The following is a 17,282-nucleotide window of genomic DNA, read 5'->3' on the forward strand; positions in this document are numbered from 1 at the left end:
ATTGCTTAAGATTTTTGGATGTAATAAACCCATGTGTTTGAAGTACTCTGTTTTCCTTTCTTGCCAACAATGTAAATGTTTACTAGCCAACGTTATAATTCACCCTCTGAAACTTATAAAGCCTATAAAAATGCAAGTAAAGCCATTACAGCCTTCACAATGGAACTCCACTGTAATAGTGAAGATTATATCGTTGTAAAATCCTTTAAATAACTGATACTTCATATTTTTCCGCTGCGCGCTCCCGCGGAGCTCATGCACTTTCTGGTAGGCAGACAGTCTCCGCCCCGCTCTGACGTGGCAAAGATGTGTCCTCTATTTTTAAAAGAAAATAAATTACATTATTTTGCGTCTACCTTATAAACAATCATAAACTGCCTGGAATACATGTGTTTTGGATTTTGTTGATTCATCTCTTGATATTGAAACAATTTGTTTGTTGCCATTTTTACGCGGGAGGTCAAAGGTTACAAACAAAATGGCTGAACACAGTGAAGCCGCATCCACTGTGTTGTAGGCAGCCGGACAGGGAGGTTATATTTGAATGTTTCGATGCGCGGGGACTGTTGCTGCCATTGTGTGGACCTGTTCTCTTCTGTACAACACTCACTATTACTCACGGCCGACTTATATTTGTGGATACGTTGATTGTGGTTGCAGTAATAACACTGTGCAGCCGTCTCCGGGGGACACACACCGAAGCTGAAGCAGTCATTACAGCGCTGGCTGCTGCATCTGACTCCGACTCTCGTTGTTCTGTTACATATAACCTTTTTGTTAGTGTCCCCGCACATTAGAGGACACCCTTTTTCACTTTTGCATTCTGATAAATGTTTGAGCTTCCTGAATCTGAAGCTAGCGAAGTAGCCCAACACGGCGCACCATAACGGAGCAGTGGTTCGGCATGTTGAAACTTCAGTCAAGACACAGCAGCAAACGAAGATGAACAGGAAGAAGGATAAAGGATTTGAGAGCCCACGTCCCTTCAAACTATAAGTTCCCTTTATATAATTTTCTCTTTGTTAGCTTTAAAATGAGTTATATGTGTTGAATAGTGAAGCAAAGGTAAAGCTGACCTAGCTAACGTAACGTCAGTTTAAAGCGTACAGACAGTAACGTTACAAGTAAAACAACAGTTTGAAAATATATCTGTTGGAGTAAATAGTTTTGTTCACCGATGAGATTTCCATCATATATTTACGTAGTTTTTCTGTCACTGCTTTTACGACCCATCAGGTGGTGTGCATCAACAACATCAACTTCCAGAGGAAGTCTGTCATCGTGAGTACACCAGTTACAGTTCACCAGAAAGTATAAACGGCTCTCCAGCGCGTAATATTACACCAAGCTGCGTCCTGTCCGGTTACTGCACAAGCTGCAATATAATAATAATAATAATAATAATCATCATCATAATAATAATAATGATCATGATAAAAATGATAATAAACTTTATTTGTATTGCATCTTTCATACGAGAAATGTAGTTCAAAGTGCTTTACAACAAAGAAGTTACATGCACCAAGTGCATCACATGAATAGACATGAAATTAACGTAAAACGTGTTCAATTATCATAATGAATATAATATTAATATAATAAATATTCACATAGTACATATTTATATATGTTTACTATGTTTTGTTCACATTATTATTTTAAACATTTTATTAAAAAAATATTCTATTCATAATTTAAGATAACTGACCTGCAGTACTTTCTTTGCTTTATCTTTCTTTACATTTTTTTCTTCTTCCCTTGTTTATTGTTATGCACTAAAACACCAAAGCAAATTCCTTGTGTGTGGAAACCAACTTGGCAATAAACCTGATTCTGATTCTTTAAACATTAATGTAAAATGAGATGGAATAAGAATAATAAAATCACATAGGAAAAAATATACATAAATAGATAAAAATAAGTAAAAAAAAAGACTACTTAAACGTTTTGTTTGAGATGAAAGTTATAGCTGACAGTAAAAGTTGACTGCTTGATAGCAGGGCTCTCTCTTTTCTTGTCCATCTATTTCACACATTACACTCATTCAGTTTGTGAAAATCACTCACTGCTTTAAGGTTGATTAATTACTATGTATTAAAAAGTTATTACATAGGCATCTTGGGTGTATTAGACAGCTAGTCTTATGAGTCATCATTTTTATTTGCTAGATATAATGCAAATACTCTATGTGTCCGACTTAAGCTACTTACTTTGCTACAGCCTCACAGAATCATGTTAAACATAAGTCACAAGGACATGGGAAGAAAAAAAACACTTGTTGCCTCTCTGGTTCTAATCCACACAATGAAAATAACTTCAGCTGGTGATTACAATTGTCGTCCATCTTCATCAACCTTTTTTTTTTTGCATCCCTTAGGGCTATGTCGAGCTGACCATTTTCCCCACAGTGGTGAACCTCAACCGGATCAAGCTCAACAGTAAACAGTGCCGCATCTACAGGGTTCGAGTCAATGAGCTTGAAGCCCCGTTCATCTACAATGACCCCACGCTGGAGGTGTGCCACCATGAGTCTAAGCAGTGAGTATATCGGTCTACTTTTGCCTGTGCGTCTTCTGATTACCTGATGAGCTGTCAGAAAACTGGAAATATATTTGGTTATGACAGTGAGTTATGTGGTAAGACACACATCTATTATTTAATAAGAAGTGAATAGTTTTATTTATCTCCTCACATGCTGAGGGTTTTCTTTTTTTCATTAGTGTTGACTGCCAATTTTTTGTATGTGTCTTTGTAGGAGGAATCTCAACTATTTCTCTAGTGCCTATACAGCAGCAGTGAGTGCTGTGGACCCTGATGCAGGACATGGGGAGCTGGTCATCAAAGTTCCCTCTGAGCTCTGGAAACAAGGAGATGGTAAGAGGCAAAGAATAAAAGCCACCAACAATTAAAGAGGCTCACAGAGTTATTTTTGTTCTTCATTACTGATAAAGTTTAGAGGATTTTGAATATAAAACAAATAGGGGTGCCCTGATCACGTTGTTTTTGCCTCCGATACTGATACCGATCATCTATGAGTGAGATTGGCCGATACCGATCATTTTTGACATGCATTGCAGATGGCGTGCGTTATATCAGTCTCACACACTGTGATCCACACGGTGTGTTCCACACGGCCGACATGTTCTGTTTTGGTGGCTTGTTGCGCACTGGCGCAATGAACAAGGTGGGAGGCGGGGTTACAGCACACAGACACCAGAGTATTAACCACAGCTGATCAGTTTTAAAGTGATCAGTGACTACGAGCATTAACGCTGATCTACCCATCATGTATTTTTAATGAAAATGAAAACACTAATATTCCTGTGTTTTGTGTCTCCAGATTTGAAGGTTTTAAAGGTGTACATAGAATTTTCCCTGGACCAGCCTAAAGGGGGTCTCCACTTTGTTGTTCCTGATGTGGAGGGCAGTATGGCGGAGAGAGGAGCTCATGTGTTTTCTTTTGGATACCAGAACTCCACCAGGTATCAAACAAATGTGTTCATAATAACCCTGTTTCATAGGAGTTGATTCAAATAAAATTTACTCATTTTTATTAGCTGAGCTTTTTATTAGCTAAATGGAAAATGGCAAGTACAAATTAATTCCAGTAAGAATGAACTGTGCCATATATCACCAGGTGTATCGGCCTGTTTGCAAGCAGTTTTCTAAAAACGAGTGCTCGATATACTGTATTTACTGAGCATTCAGAAGGTATTCAGACCCCTCTACTTTTTTTTTTTTTTTACATTTTCTGTTGCAGCCTTTTGCTAAAATCGATTTAATTCATGTTTTCCCTCATCAAACTACACTCAGTACAAGAAAACACTGTAATATACTGTATTCAGACCCTTCACCATCTTTCCATTCCTTTTTGGACATTTCCTTTGTTTTCGTGCAGACTCTCACAAACATAAGCTAATAAAGCCACAATAGCATTAGTCATTGTATTTGTTTGTGTTGTTGTGCTCAAAGCTCATAACGTTGACTTTTACCCCAGGTTCTGGTTTCCCTGCGTGGATTCATACTCAGAGCTGTGTACGTGGAAGCTGGAGTTCACCGTGGATGCTTCCATGGTGGCAGTGTCCTGTGGGGACCTGGTGGAGACCATCTACACCCATGACATGAGGAAGAAGACTTTCCACTATGTCCTCCCCATTCCCACAGCGGCCCCTAACATCTCCCTGGCTGTGGGGCCCTTTGAAATCCTGGTAGACCCCTACATGCATGAGGTAGGTTTAAATGATGATGCCGCATGTAGTTTGGGATAGTGGAAAAAACAAAAATAACAACATAATATTGATTATTGTTGGACCACATAATGGCGTGCTTCATCCTCCAAAAATCTGAATTTACTTTTATAAAATGAAATAGTGAACACAGTGTCACTGAAACTTTCTGGCCAGTGTTTACAGTAACACAAAGCACAAGAGTCAGAGGAGCCAGCAAATCACATCGTGCAAAGAGCTCCAGAGAGTCTTTTCTTTTTCAGTGAGCCGAGAGTTACCGTTGATCAACCGAGACGTGAGACAAACATTTGAATCTGAGATGTGAGGATTTTCTGCTTTGTGTGTTTTATATTTCTGTAAAAGGAACATCTTCAGGTTTGTAACCCACCAGTCAATCAGTCACAAACATGTGTAGTAAGAGGGAAAAGTGTCAACTATTAGAATATTTACTGTTATAATTGCTTAACAACACTAAAACTACTGCCATCTGTGAAACATTTAGAGATTAGGGACTAAACTGAGTCTTTGTATTTACTACTAATCACCACTAGATGTCCCTAAACACAAGGTTCCATTAGTGATGTTAATGTTTCCTTCTCTCCTCAGTTTCTTTCTAGAGCACAAGACTGCATATTGAAATCCAATAAACTTAATTACCTTAATTATAAACATCAGAATCAGATTGAATGGCCAATAAACACACACAAGGAATTTGGTTCAAGCAGTTGGTTCTTCTCAAGCAATACACCATACAGACACATGTACACACTATTTACAGACAATACACAGTATCCAAGAAATTTACAGATTATTTAACCGGCAAACAGTATACGTTAAGTGCAAGTGTGTGTATGAAGCTGTGATGTATTATTTAGACGGCAGCATGTGTAATAAGTGTTGAAGAAACAAGAGAAGCTGTGACATAGCAGATGGTACTGGTCAGCTGTTTATGAGGGAAGAAGCTGCTTCTGTTTCTGGTGGCGGTGGTGGACAGGGTTCTGTAGCGCCCGCAGAAAAAAAGGTTGAGTCCGTTTTCCTTGCACCTTGTTCATGAAGAGTATGTGTCATGGAGGGTGGACAGGGGAGAACCAATTCTTTATATGTTTCTCTTGCAACATATTTATTTGATCCATCTAAATATCACAAGTCAGTGTAATCAAGTTCAATTAGAAATAATAGATGTAGAATTGGCATTGGATGATTTAACTAATTAATCCAGGCACCCTTTAAAATGCTTAGAACTAAAGACAGATTATTCCCCTGGTTCTCCACACAGTTACCAGTGATGTTCACAACAACAGACAAATCCTGGGCTGTAGCGAGGCGTACTGGAGACGGAGCCTGTTGGCTGAATTTTAGACAACTTAGAAGTAATGTACATCCTCCTTGAGAAGAGCAGAAGCCAATTATCACATAGAATTAATCTGCAGCTCCAGGTTCTTCCATTTCTCTTGATCATCTTTGAGATGTTTTTTACTCCTTGACTGGAGTCCAGCTATGAATGCAGCTGTTTTGAACTAGGTTCTGCTGTTGTTTGTTTTCTTGTCAATTATTTTTGTGTGTATCTATTCTGTGTGTACTTTTAAGTGTACTTAAGCTTTTGTAAATAAGGTGATTTGTGACTTTGTTTACTCTCAACACAATTGAAAAGGAGGGCATGCCGAGGTAGAATGTAGTGTGTGGACACCTGCCTCTGTAGTCTGTGATGGTAGTAAATGCAGTAAAGACATATAAAGGGGACATCTCATATTGTGTTATTAGGACAGTGGTAAGACAGAGGAACCAGAACAGACAATAGTGTTTCTGTTGTTGTGCTCTGACTAGAGAGCTAACTTTAATAGCACCAGCTCTCCGATGTTAGAATTAGCCTCTTTTCTCTGTGTTTTAAATGGAATATCTGTGGGTTTGAATGTTTAGTCTTTTTTATTATAGACATTTTTCACTTTTCACTTCCTTTTTCTGACATTTTACAGACCCAACAATTAACTGACAGAGTAATCATTATTGAAAATAATCATTAGTTGTAGCCTTAATCAGAAAGGCACCATATGATTATGTAGGCCTAATTACTAACTAACATTGTACTTGGTCTCGTCCCCTCTCAGGTGACCCATTTCTGCCTGCCGCAGCTGCTGCCGCTGCTCAAACACTCTATGTCGTACCTGCATGAGATCTTTGAGTTCTATGAAGAGATCCTGACGTGCCGTTACCCTTACGCCTGCTTCAAGACTGTGTTTGTGGACGAGGCCTATGTGCAAGTGTCCTCCTATGCATCCATGAGCATCTTTAGGTAATCATAATAGTGTGTGTTCCCCTGTTCCTCTGTCCTTTCAAGTCACGATAGGTTTGGTATTTCTGTACTGTCATACATGAAATTACCAGCTATAGAAATTTTATAGGAGACTGCCATGGGTTCAGGTTATACTCATACTGTATCACATTCACTCTCAGATTTGATCTGTTGCCTCTGTCTTTCAGTACCAACCTGCTTCACAGTGCTATGATCATAGACCAGACCCCACAGACTCGCCGCTGTCTGGCCCAGGCCCTGGCTCAGCAGTTCTTTGGCTGTTTCATCTCCAGGATGTCATGGTGAGCCTCCAACTATTGATTGTCATTGTTTATTTGCTGTGTCAATCAAAAAAACAGCGACAACTTTGATAATTAAGATTTATGACTTAAGAACTGAAACTGTCCATGAGATCATTGACAGGAACTGAAAGCAGAACTGGTGTGGATGTGAATGCCTTGGTGAATAATGTGCAGGTGTTTTCGTTGATACAGCGCTTCCTGATTACCTCTGTTTTGATTCTGCTGGTGTCTGCAGAGATGGTTATTTTAAAGAAAGCACTTATGATCAGAAAAGGCAACATTGGTCGCCACAACCTCAAACACATCTATGCCATTGGAAACAATTAGCTCTAAGATGTGTCCCCTGTTATGGGTCGAATCTCCTGGGAAAGTCCGAAGGTATCCAGGATGAACGAAAGTTAACCTTTAACATCTCATTATATGGTCACCTAATAGCAGAGTCTTCGGTCTTTTTGAATGCCCAGTTCACGTTCTGCTGTGATTCTGTTTTTTGTTTTTTTGATGATATGACATAAGCTTTTGCAGCCTCAGGTCTGTTGTACACCGCTGAGAGACACTCCTTGTGGGCTTAGCTGTATCACGGTTCTTGGCCTTAACAGAACCTGCAGTACCTGTTCTCCAGCCGAACTCCTGTTGAGCTATCAGTGGTAGTACTTCAGTTGTGACCAGTCGCTGGGTTTGAGAGGTTTTATCACTGAAAGATGATTCACCACCGGGATTTCAATTAGCTCAAGAAATAATGTCCTTGAAACAATGACTTGTTTTTTTCTAGATGGATTAAAATCTATCACTACAGACTGACATCTATGTCAGTATAGCCGTAGAGTCAATTTTGGCTGACCGCAACAGTGGGGCTATCCCTATAATCTGGAATGTCCCTGACTGACTGACTGAGTGACTGGTCAGTATAGTGCCGAGCCGCAGTCTACTGAGACGCTCTGGTTTCCCTGCTGCTCAGGGAACTGCAGGGAAGAGGAGGAACGCTTCCAATACACTGAGCCGCACCTCCATTACAGCAAATAAACTACTTTGATTTCATGTATCATTATTACTAAAGGAGACAGAGGAATAATTAAACATAAAACTCACAGAGCAATTTGAGGCTTCATCCTACAACGACTATGACCAACTCTACATATCAAACAGAGGGAGTTAGACATAAAGACCTGCCTCTAATAAAAGTCTGTTATGTTCTGGAGTTGAAGTAAATAAAGACTAAACTATTGTGGATCCCAGACAGAGTCTGTGCTCTGTGGGAGAGACTAAATAAGAAACTAAATAAGAGATCCCGGTGGCTCACTTGGGCTTAGTCCTTGCCTCGGCGGCCTGGGTTCGAGTCCGGCCTATGGCCCTTTGCTGCATGTCATGCTCTCTCTCTCTTACTCTTACTCTTACTCTCACTCTCTCTCTCTCGCTCTCTGTCTCGCTTGTTAGTACGATTTATCATGTCTCCCCCCTCTCTTTGACAGGAGCCCACCTTTGAGTGTGTTGATTCAGAACATGTATAAATACTTTGACCTTTAGATGTGATCAGATGATGTGTTGTATGAAGTAGGTGGTTTGAATCACTGGGTGATATCATGGGAAGAGTTGCTGTGAGTTCAGCCAAGGACAGAACACAATAAGCTTCAGAGACCAGACTTGTATTTAATGGAAAAGTGCTGTCATTATTGGATGCGTACAAACCATTTTCACTGGAATCCAGGCCGTCAGCCGTTCTCTCCATGGTGTTCAGGTCTGTTTGGAGAAGTGTGGTATCATTCAGACCTTTTCATATATTCCTGACGATGAGAGATATACTCCAGGACTAAGCCTTTTTCAGTTCTAGGAATCGCACGATGGGCCAGCACCGGCCCGAATGACTGCATCCGCCAGTATGATGGATCACTGTGTTACTGCCTGGCAATTTGGCCAGCGTGGTTGGTGTGTGTGAGAGACTGAGGGAATAAATCAGGGCTGTTCTGGTGGTTTGCTCGTGTTAAGAGGCCCATCAGTAGGACTTAAACACTTCAGTGCCTCTCGTACTGTTGATGATAAATTCTTGCGTGTCCTTCCTATACCTCCTCTTATCCTCCTCTCTTCTCCTATTTTATGCTCTTTTATCCTCTCTGACCTCTAAACACACATCAGATGTGGGACCTCGGTTTGCTTATGTTGTTGAGCTGGCTGGTGTGTAAGAAAAGACCTCAGGAAAAGTCAGTCAGATCCCTTTGATTTTAGTAAAGCACGCCTGCTAGCAATTAATCAGAGAGGGGCCTGTAATTGAAAACAGGCTGAGCTCAGAAGCTTAAAAGAGAGCGGCACGAGAGAGAAAGAGAAACTGTTGGTTTCTAAATCTGTGGAACTGTGTTGACAAATAGTGAAGTTTGTTAGAAGCTTTGGAGAAACTCGAGCTTGGTTTACTGAGCAAGGTTAGAATAGTTTGGGGTTTTTCATTCGTTTCGTTTTTATTAGTTTCAGTGTTAGTGTTAGTTTTTTTTTGTAATATGGGTTATTTGTCACGGCGAGATTCAAAAAGTATAAAAACAAAACATTAAACCATTTAAAAAAATTTCAAAATGTATTTACTGAGGACAGATGAACAACCATCCCCAAAAGACAACTATAATAGATGTGTGTTTGTGTCATTAACTAGAAAAAATTTTACTGGACACAACTATCATCATTAATACAGTGAATGTTTTTGACACTTCAAGTGCGCATGTACTGGTCGTACACTGGGAGCCAGACAGCTGGTAAGATTTCATATCCACTTAATATACTTGACTTTCGTATAAAATAAATCGACAAAGACGAAAACTTAAGACATTTTCTCTCTAATTTTAGTTTGTTAGTTTCGTAAACACACAATAGAGGTTCAGTTATGTTTCTTTTATTTTGTTATTTTTGTTAGATTTAGTGAACCGTAATAACCTTGTTACTGAGTATCAATGCAAAGAGTTGTTGAAATCTTTAAAGAAAGGAAAACACTTCTCTCCATAATGCTGATTATAGCATATACACAGATTAAAGCATCTTATATTACGTAAATTGGGCTGGATCCAGCTCAGCGTCAAACCACCAAGGTTGAATCAGCGTGTTTTCTCTCTCTCTTTTTCATGGCCTAATAAATCCGGGTTTGTAAATTTATGAGAGCTGAGATTGCCACGCCAGGTTCCTTCCAAGATCCCCCGAGGGGGAAATTCACAATTACAAAATGATGGAGCAACTCGAGTGTGGCCTGAAATGCTTTTCAAAGGTTTTCCACTTTGAACGAGCTCAAAGGCAGACAAAGAAAGTGTGCAAAAGGACTGGAAAAGTCTGCTACTATTCATTCCGAATGATTCCTGGACATTTACCATAAACATTTAACTCACCCACAATGAGTTCATTGATATTTTGTAGAGTTTTGTGTTTTGAAAGCTGACTCTGCAGTGACATGACATTGTTGTTGCTTCTCAAGGGCTGATGAGTGGGTGCTGAAGGGAATCTCAGGTTACATCTACGGCCTCTACTTGAAGAAAACCTTTGGCGTCAATGAGTATCGCCACTGGATAAAAGAGGTAACACCTTTATTTTAATCTGTTTTTTCTCTTCTCATCCTGGCATCATGCACATCAGGAGCAACCTCACAGATGTTCTTCTTTATTCTATAATTTCTCTAAATTCTCTTCTATAAATTTGTGGTGTTGAACAGGAGCTGCATAAGATTGTGGACTATGAGCTAAAGATGGGAGGGGTTCTGCTGCACCCGACCTTCAGTGGAGGCAAAGAGAAAGACAAGTAATACATTTAATCTCAAGTTGAAACACTATGCAGCTATTTAATGTTTGAAGTCTTAGTTATGACTTAACCTTTTTCTCTGCAGTCCAACTCCCCACCTCCACTTCTCAATCAAGCACCCCCACACACTGTCCTGGGAGTACTACAAGATGTTCCAGTGTAAGGCCCACCTGGTGATGAGGCTGATAGAGAACAGGATCAGCATGGAGTTCATGTTGCAGGTCAGGAACAACCAGAGTCAACATCTCATCAAAAACTGCTTTACTCTTTATTATACTGAGTTTTGACCTCGTCTTGAGTGTTTTTTGTGCCGTCCTCTGTGCTGCCCTCCTTTAGGTTTTCAACAAGCTCCTGAGTCTGGCCAGTACGGCCTCATCCCAGAAGTACCAGAGTCACATGTGGAGCCAGATGCTTCTGTCTACTCACGCTTTCCTCAAATCCATCTCCAACGTCTCTGGCAAAGACATCGGCCCGCTCATCAAACAATGGGTGTATCCTTTATCTGTAATGATCTCCGTCTGAAAATAGTAGGTGAAGTGACTGGTCCTCAGTCGCCTCCCTGACTTGTCCAGTTACACTCAGCTTCAGAAATGGTTTTATACCTTTGCCCTGAGCTATGCCTCTATGTCTACAGAGAGTTCTTTGGACTTCATGATTTTTTTTATTTACTTGACATGTAGTGTAAATTGTGAGACCTTCCTTAACAGGCGTGTGTCTTTTTAGACTATGTCCAGTCAGTTCATTTAAAGGTGGTTCTAGACTGACCTCAAGAATAATTAGAGCAAACAGGAAGCACCTGACCACAGTTTGGAGCCACAGCAAAGAGTCTGAATACTTTTGTAATGATGATGTAATGATTTGTAATGGCAACTTTATCCACTTGAAAAATGATAATTATCAAAAGTGACTAAAGGTGATCAAACAGCTATATAACAGTTATATTATATATATATATATATTTCATATATATTTGCAACCTATTTTCACTCCAGCTGTTCTTGGTCATCTGTCTTAACCTTTGTTGTTCAGAGACCAGAGCAGTGTGGTGAAATTCTTTGGAAGTTTTGCCTTCAACAGGAAGAGGAACGTGCTGGAGCTGGAGATCCGTCAAGACTACACGTCATCTGGAACTCAGAAATATGTGGTGAGCCTTCAGATACAGGATGTGGAGGGAGCCAGAAAAAGAAGCAGCAGTGTGACAGATTAGTGGGCTGCAAAAGAACCATTACATAATCAAACCCACTGACCCATTTTATTGGACGACCTTGCAGTAATTTGGATTTTTTCTCTGTCTGATAATCTTCTGTGTATTTTCCCTGCAGGGTCCCATCAAGGTGACAGTGCAGGAGTTGGACGGGTCCTTCAACCACACTCTGCAGATAGAGGAGAACAGCCTCAAACATGACATCCCCTGCCACTCCAAGAGCAGACGGTACCGACTACAGCAAAACACATTAGTTCATTCACACATGAGCGGTGAATTCTGCATGCTTAATATTAATTTTATTACACTGTATATTCTATATTATATATGTTATAACGTGTTGTTTTACCATATTATTATAACTTATATACTATTATCATATTATTAGTATATTCATTTAGAGATCGTTTTATATTATTACCTACCGTACTCTGTTCTAGTGTTTGCTTCGCTGACTTATAATATTCACACCATTATGTCACTTTGCTCAGATGATTATTGATTATTAGTTTAAGGTGCAACACTTATCATGGGCACTGTATGTATATTGCTTGCCTTGTATTTTGACTTTACTTGTGCTCATATATTTTTCTTATTCTTATATTTTCTGCCAATGCAACATCAGAGCTTCCCCTCCTGGGATCAATAAAGACTTTTCGACATATTGTTAGAATTAGAAAAAAAAACTAGCATACAAAACACTACCTGTTACTGTTACCACCAACCATTAGTTGGTGTTTCAGTTGTTTAAGAAAAAGGTCAAGGTTCCCTGTTGTCTAACACACACTGTCCAGGGTCTCAGAAGTCCTGTGTTGGCAAAGTTCAGTGTTTGTCTGGCTGGGTCAGCAGCAGAATCCTATTTCTCTCAGTTTAGGACACATTCGTCCGTCATGTCTCATGACTCTTTACGAGCAGAGATTCTGTTTCCTCCCCTGACTACCTGTCAGAAATAGAGAGAGAAACAAAGAACCTTTCTCTGAGTAAATGGCTTTTAAATGATCAGCTATGGGATAGTATATAATTTGCCATGGTTATGTGGGTGCTGTAGTAGTTTTCATTCATTTGTGCAGTATATGACTGTCAGTCATTGTCTTTGAGTTCATGTAAATCTTAAAGTTGATGTTTTCTCTGTGGTTCTGTGGTTTTTTCTTGTATGTTAATCTTGTAAGTCTCTATTCCAGCTGCGATGTTTTTCTCTTTGGTTCTCTTGTGTCTGTTCTAGTGTAATATCTCAAAATGTCAAAAACAAAAAGAGTTTGGAAATAAAAAAAGAATGTTCCCCATGTTAGTCTTTAGTTTTTGACAAATCATTGATTGTTGTTTTGGTTTCTTTGCCCAGAAACAAGAAAAAGAAGATCCCTCTGATGAATGGAGAGGAGGTCGACATGGATCTGTCAGCTATGGAGTAAGACATTAGTGCTGCCACCGTTTCCTGTCTGTCACACAGTTGGCCACATCCACATGATTTAAATCATTCACACCTCGTTCAGGTTAAATGTCACAGGAAGGAGTTGAGCTACGTTACATTTGTCTTCATGAATGTGTCTCTTCTTTCCTCTGCAGTGCCGACTCTCCTCTCCTCTGGATCCGGATCGACCCAGACATGTCCATCCTGAGGAAGGTGGAGTTTGAACAGGCCGACTTCATGTGGCAGTATCAGCTACGCTATGAGAGGGATGTGGTTGCACAGGTGGGCTAATGACAAAAGTAGCTTTCCAAAGTGGCTTTTGTAAATTATTAAACTCACTTGTTTTTGGAGACGGATCACTGCTCTTGTAATGTGTGCTTCCAGTTGGGATTGGTTCCATCAAAAGTAGTACCAGAAGTACTACTCAGTACTAATATCTCCTCCTAATCTCTCCTCACTCTTTAATTAGCCAAGAGTAATTCAGGACATATACAGTCTGTAGCAGCTTCTCATTTTTACTTGAGTGTCACTGTTACTTTTAAAGTCAAATACATGTCATTAACATTTCGTCCTGTGTATTCTGCTGCTCTTCTCATTTACAGGTTGTAGCTGCAGGTCGTTATCTGTTACAAGAAGCTGTGTGTGTGTGTGTGTGTGTGTGTATCCGTCTTCTCAGCACACAAAAGCTGATTGGACATCTTTGAGTTCTTTTAGCCGTTAGTTGCCTACAAATGCTGAGTGTACCTTATCTTTCTGTAGGAGGAGGCTATCTCAGCGCTGGAGAAGTTCCCAACTCCTGCCTCCAGACTGGCCCTGACTGACATCCTGGAGCAAGAACAGTGTTTCTACAAAGTCCGCATGCAGGCCTGCTTTTGTTTAGCCAGGGTATGTGTTCCTGTGTCATTGTTTTTTATTATAAGTGTCTGACAAGATTATAGAAAAGATTCCTACACAGACAGACCTTTTTGTTTAACCAGAAACAGCCATTTCATGCTATGTTCAAAGTCTGTTGTGTCTTTGTTTGTGTGATGGTGTGGTGCTTTTGCTAAAGTAAAAGTTTCGAATACTTCTGCCACCACTGAAAGCCACACGATAACACAAACAAAACCAACCAACCGAGACAGCAGTAGACCAGCAGCTCCCTGTGTTCTGCACTGAGGTAAAATTAATGTTTTTGTCAGTGGAGTCTGTTGCTTTTCTATAAAGGTGATGTCCGGTTACCAGGGCTCATCATAGGCTATTGAAAATCAGAATATCTAGTTATAACCGATTAATCTTATGTGTGTAGAAGTCTATACGGTTATACAGCAGCCTGGTGTCGTTTTCAGGTGATTTAATGAAAGTGAACACAGTGAACGGCCATGCATAACAGCACTGTGCTCTGTGCTCGTTCACAGGGCTTTAATGAGAAACTTTTCATACAGTATAAAGCAGCTGTGGACAGCAGATATTGTAAAGATCATCCACATTCATTCACAGATCAGTGCAGAGTGATTTACTGACTTCCTGCTTTAACCACATTAAACGTCATTTTTTGAAGCCTGACGTTAAGAATCACATGCGCACACTTATGTGCATGTGCAGTCGCAGGATGTGCACACAGAAGTTTGTACACATGCACATCTGTGAGTAAGGAATCACATGTGCACATGGCTAAGTTGTTTCTTATCACACACAGATGCACAAATTGGGCTTTTAGTAATTAATCACACAAGCTTATTTACAAGCGTCTTGTCCTCTCTCTGTGTGTGTGTGTGTGTGTGTGTGTGTTTGTGTGTGTGTGTGTGTGTGTGTGTGTGTGTGTGTGTGTGTGTATATGGGCTTGTATTTCAGCAGCATAAAGGTTTTGAACATTGAATTTTACAAAGTGAAGCCTCCGAGCAGCAGCCTGGCTACAGTAGAACACTCATGATGTGTGACACTACAGGATGTGCTCCGTTTCATCACACAGCGTTTGAGAAGAACTCTGGAGTCTGTATGATGAATGTACCAGTTACCACAGTTGTCGCTAAAGCTTTATTTATACGAACCACATGGTGCGCAGATGACTGAAACAGATTTTTTCAGGACATATAAAGCACACTGTGAGTGGATGAGGGATTCTTCACTGATTAAAACCTACTTGTCTGGAATATGGAGGCTGATGACCAGTCGCTGCACTGATGGGAGTTCAGTAGTGATTGATTTACAGATGAGCTTGATGGAGCAGATTGTCAAAAGGTGCAAATACGTTTTCCCTAACATTCCTGACATCATCTCAGTCTGTTCAGGGGTCATTAACCTTCAAAATATAATGAATATGCAGCTTTTAATCATGCTCTGCTGTTTCTGTTGGAAGATAGAATTCTCTCAGCTCCTCATGACTTCTGGTGTCAGTGACAATGAGTCATTTACACAGCTCTTCTGTTTCCTTGTTTATACATGTCACATGGAACCTTTTCACTGATGCACAAATTAACCTAATTTCCACTAAAACAAATGATCTCATGGATTTACTATGCAAGGTCCTGAACTGTGGCCTGCTAAAGCCTGTAGGTCCAGCTGGCCCAGATCTGGTTTTGTTTTGGTTCCTTACTTAGACTCCTCAAATTTGACAGAGGTCACATTAATGTGGTTTATCTGGTGGAAGAAAAACTGTTTTTTTTTTTTGTTTTTTTTAAATGGCTGGAATTAATTTCAAATGGCAGTAAAAATGATTAAAAGTCACATACAGAACGTCAGAAAGTAGGATTGGTACAGAATATATATGGAAGTTAGCTTGGTAAAGATGGAGTGAGAGCTGAGGGAAGGATACTGGGACTATGTGGACAGATTAGTAGATGAAAGAAAATGGGGATGGGGCTTTAGGTTCAGGGCAGTCAGATGAGTGAAGGTTTGGGAGGTCTGGATGAGTGAGTCACGGTGAGAGGGACAAAACAGAGGAACAAAGTTGTTAAATTTTATCTGTTTTGAATTTATGTCAAAATTTTGGGATAGAAATTGTTTTCATTTCTAATGGAAGATGACAGTATCTCGGACATACAATCTTTAGTGTAAACGACATTGTGGAAGTGAGCTACAGTATGAGAGCAACATATAACCCCCCCACCAGCGAGGCCACCCAGCAGTTTAACCCTCACTGCTCTCAGATCAGTTGACTGAATAATCCTGTTCTTCTGTGGCTGCAGGAAATTCTCCGTTCTCTGAATCTGGTCGGTTCCAACTTTAACCCCACTGGATTTCCGCTGTTCAACTTCCACCTGAACCAATATTTTCACAGCATGATAAACTGAGTGGTGGCTGAAATGGCAGCACTTCACTTCTTCATTAAGTTGCCATGTTGGCCCTTGGTATATACTACTACTGCCTCTACCACCGCTACTACGCACACACACTTTTAACACGCATATAGACACATGAGCTCACAGACGCACATACCCACACCGACCACAGAGCTCAATACGACTGACTTTAACCCTCAGCTGGGACCTGGCTGCGTTGTGATTGGCAGGGACAGCATTTACTTGCTTGTTTTTGGTAGAAATGTGGGAAGGCAGAAGGGATGGCCCAGGGCTGAAAATCTGACGGCAAAAACACATAAAAACTGACAAATGTTAAAAACACTGACAGAAAAAATATGTGCACGCATGCACACACACATACAGGAGCAATGGTCTCATACTAGTGCATACTCCCCTTTGTTTATCTAACCAAATGACAACATCCTGCGCCAGTGACCCTTAGCCCTTTATTACCACATTAACATAAATTCCCCAATATCCTGTTGGAGCTCAAAGACCACTGGAGCCGCTGGTCTTCATACCTGAGGAAACCTCATGTGTGCGTTTGCCTCTTACATTGTAGTTCAATCCTCACCACAAAAATTATAACAGTCAGGGGGGACATTGTTATAATAGTTACAACATTCTTGACTTGTTATTTGTGTGCCACACAGTATTTCTCAAATAATCACTCTAACCCGTGTGCAGCTCATACTTCTGTGTACATTTTACATTTGATATGTCGAGCAGAAATCCTGAAACCAAACGTTTGTCCTCCACATGCTGCAGCTTGAACAGCACTGATCTAAAGTAATTGTGTAATGTGTTCA

The 17,282-nt window shown here is 40.2% G+C and overlaps 1 protein-coding gene across 1 annotated transcript in view; it reads left to right on the plus strand.

Moving 5' to 3' along the window:
• The first annotated feature begins 458 nt into the window (after positions 1–458).
• The window catches only part of taf2 (TAF2 RNA polymerase II, TATA box binding protein (TBP)-associated factor), a 32,042-nt gene continuing 15,218 nt past the window's right edge, over positions 459–17,282 (plus strand). Inside the window, exons 1-17 of the mRNA XM_056381599.1 lie at positions 459–992; positions 1,227–1,281; positions 2,378–2,538; positions 2,756–2,874; positions 3,341–3,482; positions 3,998–4,229; positions 6,332–6,516; positions 6,705–6,818; positions 10,261–10,360; positions 10,495–10,580; positions 10,666–10,801; positions 10,917–11,071; positions 11,610–11,724; positions 11,903–12,012; positions 13,124–13,189; positions 13,348–13,474; positions 13,952–14,077. Coding sequence (XP_056237574.1) covers positions 943–992; positions 1,227–1,281; positions 2,378–2,538; positions 2,756–2,874; positions 3,341–3,482; positions 3,998–4,229; positions 6,332–6,516; positions 6,705–6,818; positions 10,261–10,360; positions 10,495–10,580; positions 10,666–10,801; positions 10,917–11,071; positions 11,610–11,724; positions 11,903–12,012; positions 13,124–13,189; positions 13,348–13,474; positions 13,952–14,077 — 2,079 coding nt within the window. The 5' untranslated portion in view covers positions 459–942. The remainder of the gene's footprint in view (positions 993–1,226; positions 1,282–2,377; positions 2,539–2,755; positions 2,875–3,340; positions 3,483–3,997; positions 4,230–6,331; positions 6,517–6,704; positions 6,819–10,260; positions 10,361–10,494; positions 10,581–10,665; positions 10,802–10,916; positions 11,072–11,609; positions 11,725–11,902; positions 12,013–13,123; positions 13,190–13,347; positions 13,475–13,951; positions 14,078–17,282) is intronic.

Source organism: Seriola aureovittata, chromosome 7 (assembly GCF_021018895.1).
Source record: "Seriola aureovittata isolate HTS-2021-v1 ecotype China chromosome 7, ASM2101889v1, whole genome shotgun sequence".
Classification (NCBI taxonomy): Eukaryota; Metazoa; Chordata; class Actinopteri; order Carangiformes; family Carangidae; genus Seriola; species Seriola aureovittata.